General features: G+C 46.3%; 1 protein-coding gene across 1 annotated transcript in view; it reads left to right on the top strand.

Annotated features, from left to right (window-relative positions):
* Positions 1 to 9,594, top strand: part of LOC115481905 (corticotropin-releasing factor receptor 1-like) — a 288,268-nt gene extending 278,674 nt beyond the window's left edge. The window contains 1 exon segment of the mRNA XM_030221359.1: positions 8,351 to 9,594. Coding sequence (XP_030077219.1) covers positions 8,351 to 8,491 — 141 coding nt within the window. The 3' untranslated portion in view covers positions 8,492 to 9,594.
* The last annotated feature ends 1,840 nt before the right edge of the window (positions 9,595 to 11,434 follow it).

Raw genomic sequence — 11,434 nt, forward strand, 5'->3', positions numbered from 1 at the left:
CTTACAGGGGTGAGTAAAACAGATCATATTACCCCTCAATTACAGAGATTACATTGGTTGCCTATTGCAAAGCACATTGAGTTTAAGTTATTGGTGTTGGTTTTTAAAGCACTGCATGATGACGCTCTGTTGGCCTTAGTTCATAGTTTGCGGATGTATTGTCCTGTGCGAGTACTTCAGTCTCAAGGTCAGGGTTTGTTGGACGTTTCTTCATTTCATCGAATTCATTTGAAGGCGGTCCATACTCGGGTACTTTGTGTTGTTGGACCTATTTTGTGGAATGCTGTTCCTCTTGCTGTACATCAAATTTCCTCCTTACCTCTGTTTGCCTGTGTGTGAGGATGGCTATGTATCAGTATTGTTTCTATGAATGTCACTGATCTGAAGGTTTTATACAAGACAAAAAAAGAACCTCAATATAAATCCCACACCACTCAATTCTTTAATGCAGTGTTTCTCAATCTATTCCTCAAGGCACAGTCAGGTTTTCAGGATATCCCCAGTGAATATGAAATAGATTTGCATACCAAGAAGGCAATGAATGCAAATCTATCTGATGCATATTCACTGTGGATATCCTGAAAACTGGACTAGCTGGCTGTGCCCCAAGGACTGGGTGGAGAAGCACTGCTTTAATGTACACTCCGCGTTGTTCTATCACAGAGCTAGGACATTTCATTTTACAACTCATCAAACACAAGTCCAGAATGGCATGGCAAGTTTAATGAATGTAAGTTATGAGGCCATGACTTACTACATATATTGTATCTTGCAGCTGCTGGTGAGTGGATGTCTGTATATGTGATGAGGGACTTCTGAAGTGTGAGGGATGCAGGGGGGGGGGGGGGGGAACAGTGTGTCAGTGTTGTAGTTAGGGTTGAAAATGGCCCTGGGCAGGAAAAGTAAGAAGGGCTCCTGTAAAACCATCTTTCACAAGGTAGTACTGGACTGGTGGTTAAGAACAGTTGGAAACTGTATGTGAAAGAAGGAACAAAGAGAAGATGAGTCAAGGCCAGTTGACTATGAAGTCACTTGTTTGTTATGGACTAGAAAAGTCCGGGAAGACCCCTCCCCAGCTGAAGCCCTCCACTGACAAGTGATGCAGGTATCCCAAACTACTGTCAGGTGTAGCTGAAGAGGGGCTTTCCCAGCTGAAGAGGCACTGAGATGATGCTGTTGAGTTTGGTGATGTATATTTAAGCTGCTAATAAGTGTCTTATTTCTTTAGTACTTCTGTCTGTGTAAGTGTGTTTTCTTGCTTTTTCTCATTAGATCGAAACAGACCTAGTACACCTCTTAGCCTCTTTTTCTCAAATGAGGTAAAATTACTTTGTGATTCACTAACATCATCAGTTACTCCTATATCTCACATTTTTCTTTCAACATATGATTCATTTGATAAGGCTCCATCCTTAATGAGGGATATATTTTCTGTGCTGTCCTTGACTCAGCTATTGAAAACCCTGACTGCTGTGAGACTCCCAATTAGACCCGCTTCCATCAAGCTGGCTTCAAATATCAAGACATGGACTTCTACCTATAATTTTATGTATGATCCTTAAGAGTCTCACTATTGGTCATGTTCCTCTACTCTGGAAAAGATCTGTAGTTAGGCCCTCTTTAAAAAAAAAAAAAAAAAAAAAACATCTTTAGATCTGTCTCTAACAGAGAATCACTGCCGAGTTTCAAATTTATATATTATCTCAAAAAGTACTGAAAAAAATGTCTTATTTACCTGTTACTGTACTTTTAGGAGAATGGTTAAAGGGTATCTTTTTACACAATATCTGACGGGCTTTAAATTAAGAAATTATAGTCAAAATTACTAGCATATACTGTTTATAAGAGGGATTATCTTTTTGGTTCTTTTCTTGATTGTGATCCACCTTGAGCCATATTGATAAAGCGGAACAAAAATGTCAGGATTAGATTAGGTTAGATCTGTGTCCTATTAATGGCAGTATATGAAGATTTTAAATAAACATTTCTGTCTTCTGTATGTCTCCATTCAGCAGCTAGATTTTACCCCTCATTCTCTCCTTCTTCACCCTTTAGTCTTCACTTTCTCTTCATATCTCACCTCATTATCTTCATCTCTCACCAATTCTAGCTCATTATCTGTCATTCAGGCCCAGATGCACTAAACGTTTTTCATCGTTAAATGAGCCCTTAAGGAAGAATTTCCTATCCTTTCCATGCACTAAAGCCTATTTTTTGACGGTAGTAGCAGCTAACCGAAACTGGGATGCAAATGAGAAACTACCATTGAAATGTAGACAATTCGGAATGCACTACCATACCGACGATAGCAACGATTCACTTACCACCAGAAATTTAACGTCAGCTCAGACCTGTCGTTAAAGCCTGAGCTGTCATCTCCCCACTGCCCCCTGCACGATGAAAAACCAAATTGCTGGCGTGTTTTAAAAGAAAAGTGGCTCCCTGCTTCCTTGTGCCTAAAATAAAAAAGGAAACTAAATTAAAAAGGATCGGGAGGGGGCAAAGGCGCTCATCAGCAGCGTCCTGTATGGACGGCCTGGCCTTGCCTTGCCTTGCTTGCCCCCCCCCCCCCCCGAAGTCCCCGCTGCTCCCGCTGCTCCGTTTGTGAAATAAAAGCTTTTAAAAATGAAACCTTTGCAGTTGCTGGGCTCCCCCTCCCTTCCTGTGTCTCTCTTCTTTAGTCGGCAATGCTCCGCCTCCTGCCCTCCTCCACCTCCGTGCCCCGCCCCCCGATTTCGTCCCCGCTGCTCCCCCCCCCCCACCGGACCCCCCCTCCACCACAATGGCCGGTGCAGCGCCTCTCACCTATGTTTGAAGGCGCTGCACAGGATGGATCAGCTATTCTTTAGCTCTTCTGTCTCCTCCGATGTCTCCTTTTTCTTCCTGTGTCCGCCCTCCTCTGACGTCAGTTATCTACGTAGATAACTGACGTCAGAGGAGGGCGGACACAGGAAGAAAAAGGAGACATCGGAGGAGACAGAAGAGCTAAAGAATAGCTGATCCATCCTGTGCAGCGCCTTCAAACATAGGTGAGAGGCGCTGCACCGGCAGATAACTGACGTCAGAGGAGGGCGGACACAGGAAGAAAAAGGAGACATCGGAGGAGACAGAAGAGCTAAAGAATAGCTGATCCATCCTGTGCAGCGCCTTCAAACATAGGTGAGAGGCGCTGCACCGGCCATTGTGGGGGAGGGGGGGGTCCGGTGGGGGGGGGGGAGCAGCGGGGACGAAATCGGGGGGGCGGGGCACGGGGGGGGGGGAGGGCAGGAGGCGGAGCATTGCCGACTAAAGAAGGGAGACACAGGGAGGGAGGGGGGGCCCAGCAACTGCAAAGGTTTCATTTTTAAAAGCTTTTATTCACAAACGGAGCAGCGGGGAGCAGCGGGGACTTCGGGGGGGGGGGGGCAAGGCAAGGCCATCCATACAGGATGCTGCTGATGAGCGCCTTTGCCCCCTCCCGATCCTTTAATGTTTGTGGAGACATGCAGGGGAAGTGGGGAGCCACATGTTTGTGTTTTCTTTTTTTTCTTACGTTTCTGGCATGCGCAGAGCAGCCAGCAGCTGCTTTGCGCATGCTTTACGAGCCGATTACGACGGGGATTAGTGCATCGTTCTTTCCAATACCGCACCAAACTTTTTGGGGCTGTGTTTTTGGAGCATGCTTCGTATTGAGATTCGGTAAAGGTTTTTACGTTTCTGATTTTTTTACGTTTGCTTGATGCATCTACCCCATACAGTCCCTCTTGGCATTTAGCCTTTTTTTTCTTTTTCTTACCTGCTACCCAGTTTCCTCATTTCTTTCTCCAATCTGTCCATTTCCAGTGCCTCTCATCTCTTTTTCACTCCTTCAAGATCCTTCACCCCTTCCCCTTTCTCCAGTCTTCCCTCTTCTTACCCCATCCTTCCATACTTTTCCTTTCTACCCCCTCTTCTGCCATTCTGGTCCCTTCTCTTCCTCTTTCCTTCCATTCTGATCCCTTCCCTCTGACTCACTCCACTTTTTCTCTTCGCCTTCCCTTCTTTGAGCCCTTCTGCCTCTCTGCCTTCCCCCATTGCCATCACCAGTCTCAGCCCCCTCCTCCCAACACCTAGCATCAGACCCATCTCCAAGCCATAGCCCGCTACTTTCACCTGTTTTCCTGTCAGCCCCAGCCTCTGTATCAGCCCTCTGCACTCACCCCTTCTCCCAGGCCCAACATTAGAACCTTTCTTCCTACACCCATCCTTTGTACCTGCCCTTTCTCCACCCTCAGCCCCATCTCCAGCATTGGACCATTTTTCCAGCACTAGTATGAGCCTCCTTCTGCCACCCCACCATCTTCCAACATCAGCTGATTATTAATAAAGCTTATTATTTTTCCATCACATTTGAAACAGATTCTCCTCAATGATTCCACTATGCTAGTTTTCTCCCTGGAGATCTAAAAATTATCAAGAGACCTGTTTTTCCCCTCCGAGGACCAGCAGGCCATTGTATTCTCACATCTGGGTGATGTCAGATGGCCTAGCGCGGAAGTTGAACTAGCGATATTAATTAGAACTTTCTAGCAGCGTCTCACCATGCATGTGCTGGTGCCTTCCCTCCTGCTTGATCCCTCAGTCTTCGTTTTTCCATGGAGCAGGGAGGATGCATCTTCATGTTGTCCTCACAGTGCATATCTCTCTTTCTCTTATCACGGTGCCTTCCCGTGCAGGTATTTTTTTTTTCCTTATTTGAATAATTTTCATTTTTCTTTTCTGTATTTTCTTTTCTTTAATTTCATTTCTTGAAGTTTCCTTTCTTTTTCGTGAGTTGATGGCCCATGTAGGCTGGAGCACCAACCTCAATTTGAACACTTCCCCTTTTTCTGTTCACAATTCAGGAGTTTAATTTGGGCTGCAATTCTTTTCCTCGATATCCCAGAAGACCCCTAGTGGCTTCAAAAGGTGCAACCCAGTGTAATCGAGTGATTTCTGTAATGGACCCTCACTCTTGGTACACTGGCGGTGTCTTGGGCCTATGAACCTAACTTTATTCTCTTTTTAAAAATGCAGTTGAGGACACAGAGGGTGTGGCAGGTCCAAAAAGGAGAGACTTTGTGGCTCTTGGAAGCATATCTGTACAGGCCTCTACTTGTTCACTTCACGAGAGGTTTGTTACTAATAAGGGCCTCCCCCCACCCCCCGATCAGCCTCTAACTATATCATCAGAACCTCAACGTTGACCTCACCCAGCTGGTGAAAGATCCTTTCGAGCCACTAGATTCCTGTTATCTGAAAGTATTTGACCTAGACAGTTGTGTTTTTGGTGGTAATCACTTCAGCTCATAAAGTCAGTGAGCTTCAGGCCCTAGTAGTTTCACCATAATAGAGTAGCTCTCTGCACACACCCTAAGTTCCTTCATACGGTAGTGTCAGTTCCATCTTAATCAGTCAATCATCCTGCCAACAATTTTTTCCCAAAACCACATGTCCCATTCTAGTGAGAGTGTACTGCATATATTGGATTACAAGCAAGCCTTAGCCTTCTATCTGGAGCGGACTAAAGCCTATAGATGGTCCACCCAGTTTTTTGTTCCTTTTGATCCAAACAGGATGGGGGTAGCTATCTGCAAAACACACAGTTTCCAATTGGTTAGCAGACAAATCTGATTGAATTCCTTTAACTGGGTGACCAAACAGTTGGATATAGGAGGGGTGCTAGATGTGGTGTACTTGGACTTTAGCAAAGCCTTTGAAATGGTTCTGTATAGGCGACTAAGTGCCCGCAGTATGAGTCCTAAACTGTCTGACTGGGTTAAAAACTGGCTAAGTGGAAGGAGACAGGGGTAGTGGTAAATGGAGCTTGCTCCAAGAGAAAGGACGTTATCGTGGTGTACCAAAGGATTGGTCCTTAGGCTGTCTCTTTTAACATCTTTGTGAGTGATATTGCAGGACTGTCTGGTAAGATTTGTCTCTTTGTGGATGGGTGTGGATAGCATGTGGAGGGATCTTTGTGGATGGGTGTGGATAGCATGTGGAGGGATCTGGCAAGCTTGAAGAATGGTTCAGCAATTGACAACTCAGATTTAATGCTAAAAAATGCAGGGTTGCAAAAATCCAGGGGAATGGCCTATAAGGGGGTGAAGTCATTGTGTGTATGAAAGAAGCCGGAGACTTGGAGGCGATTGTGTCATATGATCTCAAGGTAGGGTACCATACGTCCGGTTTTACTGGACATGTCCTCTTTTTGAGGACACAGCCCAGGCAACCAGGCAGGTTTTGCCAGCCTGCCCGTCCGGATTGTCTGGGCAAACAGGTGGGCGGGCCAAGCCTAGGGGTGGCCTATCCTTCCCTCCCCTTACCTTACTGTAATGCCCTGGTGGTCTAGTGACCTCTTCGGGGCAGGGAAAGAGCCCCTTGGCTGCAGACTGTCTCTTGCCTCAGTGATATACCAAGGGCAGGGCAGTGGGGGCGGTCCACCCAGGTGTAAATACAAAGGGAGATGCTCCACTCCCGCTTGCTTTCGACCCGTCCCTTTATTCAGACCCGCCGCACCGCAGTCCCCAGTCTCAGTCTCCATCTGCCTATCCTCAACATCCTTGACAGCCCCCTTCTCTCTGCCACCCGGCCCCCTGCATTTTTAAAAATCGCTGAATTGGCAGCACAGCACCAGCATGCATCGCTTCATGTCTGTGAAAGAAGCAGATTACTACTACTACTACTACTATTTAGCATTTCTATAGCGCTACAAAGCGTACGCAGCGCTGCACAAACATAGAAGAAAGACAGTCCCTGCTCAAAGAGCTTACAATCTAGTAGACAAAAATAAAGCAAACAAATCAATTAATGTGTAGAGGAAAAAGGAGAGGAGGGTAGGTGGAGGCGAGTGGATACAAGTGGTTACGAGTCAAAAGCAATGTTAAAGAGGTGGGCTTTCAATCTAGATTTAAAGATCGTCAAGGATGGGGCAAGACATAGGGGCTCAGGAAGTCTATTCCAGGCATAGGGCGCAGCAAGACAGAAGGAAATCACCTCAGGCCTTCCTCACTGTGTCCACCCTCCTCTGATGTAACTTTCTATTTCCACAAGGGCTGGACACAGTAAGGGAAGGCCCGAGGCGAAGCAGCTGCTTCTCAGGAGAGGAGTTGTTTTAGTCCAGTAGGTGGAATTGGTTCCCTGACGTAGCCCTTTAGGAGAACGAAACACAGCCGTGTCAGGCCTATTTTAAATAATGTGGTGAATAAATTATTTTTCTCAACATTGCCATTGACGATTCACATTTTTTTCTATTCCGTCCTGGTTCTGTCAGGCCTGGCCCCAAGGGCTCTTTTCAGAGCCATCTCTTGGACTCCTCCAGACAAGGAGTGACTTGTCAGTTGGGGACCCTCCTGACATTTTGGTTGGGAACTTGGCAGCCCAAGAACTCACTTATTCTAGACCAGTGACAGAAATGCCATGGAAGCTTGTGGAGGTGGATGCTTTGAGCAGGAAGAGTCCAGACCTGATGTTTCTTGCATTTAGCTGGAGCATCCCGCTTTTGTGGGTCATCTCCCACACTCTCACTGGGGATCCAAGAACTCCCTCCAAGTAGCTTCCCCTACCACCAGAAGTAGGAAACGTGTTTATAAGACATTATCTCCTGCTGCTGCAGGACTAATTTTGCTGGCAGAGTGATGATGATGCTGGTTTTAACATGAACAAAACCAGCTAATTAGCACAAGTACATTGAGGAGATTGACAGAACATAACAGAGCCACATTCCTGTTTATCTTCCGAAGCAGTTTTCTATGAAGGAGCTGAGCATTTATTTGTAAAATAAGGCCTAAGAAATGTTTAAGTGTGGGTTTTTCAGTAAAGGATCCTTTTAGGAGCTGAGTTATGATTTCTGACTAGCTCATGGCATACCCTTGTGAAATTTCAGTTCCATTTTCAGCTGAGGCTACAGGACAGCCTGGACCTGTCAGGCAAGTGCTCAGGCTCAATCATCCTGCACGGTAGCCCTATGATCAGAGCTAATAGCGTGCTTAAATTTGCGTGCGATTAGCTCTGATCATAGGGGCAGTATAGCCTCGTGCTGTTCCGGCGCTAATTTTAGAGCGCTATTTGGAACAGCACGGGGCTTCTCATCATCGGCACATCAGTACCTTCATTTGGGAGTACTGCAGAGATTAAGAATCTCCCAGCTCATTCAGACCCTCACTGCTTTTTCTCATAGATGAGGAGCAGTCTGTCTAGGAATGAACCAGACAGGAGCTTTGAATGCAAAGTATCCCAAACTATTATTTTGGTGACTTACAGGTTTAACTTGTGGCTTCTCACAGCAGAACAGAGCTAGAAGCAAGAAAGAAACTTGTCTGTAATATATCCCTGTTCTTCTCTGTCATCACAGGTGCGCTCTGCAGTCAGGAAGCGGTGGCATCGCTGGCAGGACAAGCACTCCATCCGTGCTCGCATGGCCCGCGCCATGTCCATCCCCACCTCTCCCACCCGGGTCAGTTTTCACAGCATCAAGCAGTCATCAGCCATCTGAGACATGAAGGAACAAGAGTTCATGAAGGGGGAGAACCTGGCCAGGTTTGGAACCGGGCAAGGTTAAAAAGACATGGTACCAAGCTGGCCGGGCAATACTCAAATCAAAAAGACTGCCACCAAAGAAAACTACTGCTGCCTGCAGACCTCCAAATACCACTGGCCGGGTCTTGTGCCCACTTCCTGCACAAGAGCCCTTACTTCCTTCCACATACACTGAATCTTGTATATCTTTCAGGTGCAGCTGTCCCTAATCTTTTTCCATCTGAGCCTTCCTGGGAGATGTAGTACTATGGTCTCCTTACAAGCACACACCTGGCCTCACTCAACATTCACAACCTAAGAAGCATTTCCAGTGTTTCCTGGTGAAAGCTATAAATATTAACATGCCTCATCTTTTGTAGTGGATGTTGCTGCATAGTTGACAGAGTCCAGACTCCTTTTACTTAAAATATTGCCCAGCTTCCTGCCAAGACTTAGGTCTGCAGAAACTACCAGGCACCTGCGAAGCTGCTGGCTCTTCATCCAGTGTGAAGAGCATGACAGTTACAAGCTTGGGCACAACAACTGCCACAGATGTGAGGCTCAGAACAGGGCCTGAAGACTGAGAATTTTCTTCTCCATGTGGAAAATCTCATACAGTGACACATTATATGCAAAGACTGGGCAGGCCTGGGGGATACGGGTTTATTTTGGACACAGTTCTGGTATCTTTGCTTACCCAAATCTTTGAAACCAACAGCAGAGTTGCTGGAAGTACTAGGAACAGTTTTTGGAAGGCAATACCTTGAGGACACAGATAGCATTCAGGTTGGCAGGCCACTGGCCGGTGTGACAAATCGCACTATACTTATGTAAAGAAATTTCAGAGTTGCCTGAAACACTTCTTTGGTCTCCTTCACCATCCTCGCTTCAGCTTAGCTAGAAGTGTTAGTATCAGCATATATTTAAAGCTCTTTGAGTGCCCTTGTAAATTAATTATAGATTTGACAATTTGGGTTAAGGTGAATAGAACAGCCACGTTAAGATTAATGGTACATTTAATTATAGAAAAGTCTGGGGGACTGCACTACTACATTATTAAATTCTCTGGTTCCCATTGTGTTAACTAGCTGGCTTATTTTCGAAAGAGAAGGGCGCCCATCTTTCGACACAAATCGCAAGATGGGCGTCCTTCTCCCAGGGTCGCCAAAATCGGCATAATCGAAAGCCGATTTTGGGCGTCCTCAACTGCTTTCCATCGCGGGGACGACCAAAGTTCACAGGGGCGTGTCGGAAGCATAGCGAAGGCGGGACTGGGGCGTGCTTAACACATGAGCGTCCTCGGCCGATAATGGAAAAAAGAAGGGCGTCCCTGACGAGCACTTGGCCGACTTTACTTGGTCCATTTTTTCTTGCGACCAAGCCTCAAAAGGTGCCAGAACTGACCAATGACCACCGGAGGGAATCGGGGATGATCTCCCCTTACTCCCCCAGCGGTCACTAACCCCCTCCCACCCTAAAAAAAAAAAACTTTTAAAATATTTTTTGCCAGCCTCAAATGTCATACCCAGAGGCTGGCAAAAAATATTTTAAAAGTCAGCCCTGACCAGCCCTGACAGCAGTATGTAGGTCCCTGGAGCAGTTTTAGTGGGTGCAGTGCACTTCAGGCAGTCAGACCCAGGCCCATCCCCCCACTACCTGTTACACTTTTGGTGGTAAATGTGAGCCCTTCAAAACTCACCACAAACCCACTGTACCCACATGTAGGTGCCCCCTTCACCCCTTTGGGCTATGGTAGTGTTGTACAGGTGTGGGTAGTGGGTTTGGGGGGCTCAGCACACATGGTAAGGGAGCCACAGAATGGGGGAGACAGACAGACAACACACATATACACACCATGCAAAGTAAGACACAGAACAGATACACACACACACACAAAAAGGCATCAACCAAAGTGTGCCATAGAACAGAAAGAGAGAAACATACACACTCACACCACCCAAAGAAAGCCAGACATAAAGAAGCATCACCCAAAATGAGTCATAGAACAGAGAGAGAGAGAGAGATACACACTCACAGCCATACCACCCACAGGAAGCCTAAGGAGAGAGAGAGAGAGAGAGACACATACACACTAAAGTAAGCCACAGAGCAGAGAGAGAAAGAGATACAGACACACACACACAACACAAACACATAATACATAAAGAGGCATCCACCAAAGTGAATCACAGAATGGCGAGATGTACATACCCACACCTAAAATAAGCCACAGAACACAGAGAGAAAGAGACATTCACATACATAAAGAGGCATCACCCAAAGTGAGCCACAGGAGAGGGGGGGGGGGTCCATCTTTCATTTCGATAATACGGTCGGGGACGCCCAAATCTCAACATTTAGGTCAACCTTAGAGATGGTCATTCCCAGTTTTCAGTGATAATGGAAACCGAGGACGCCCATCTCAGAAAAGACCAAATCAAGCCATTTGGTCATGGAAGGAGCCAGCATTCGTAGTGCACTGGTCCCCTTGACATGCCAGGACACCAACTGGGCACCCTAGGGGGCACTGCAGTGGACTTCAGAAATTGCTCCCAGTTGCATAGCTCCCTTACCTTGGGTGCTCGTTATCTAATTAAGTTGGATGCACATCTTGGGTCAGTACCCAAATTGAGAGCCATATAGATTTCAGGAGACAACATAGAATTTCCCAAGCTGCAGAAAAACACTACTGGGCCTAATGAACCACTTTACATTTTACAAACTCATATGCCTCTCCTGGGTCACTACAGCTGGTTCCAGATTCCCTGTTTCCATCAACTGACTTGTAACTAAATTTGATACAAATCCCAGAGATGAACCAGGAGGTTCCAGCGCGTTCAGAGTTTGATCCTTTCAAAACACCTATATGTAGAAGAAAACTCCACAGGAAAAGGGCATTCCTAAATGTTTTCTGTACTCC

This window comes from Microcaecilia unicolor, chromosome 12 (genome assembly GCF_901765095.1).
Source record: "Microcaecilia unicolor chromosome 12, aMicUni1.1, whole genome shotgun sequence".
Taxonomy (NCBI): domain Eukaryota; kingdom Metazoa; phylum Chordata; class Amphibia; order Gymnophiona; family Siphonopidae; genus Microcaecilia; species Microcaecilia unicolor.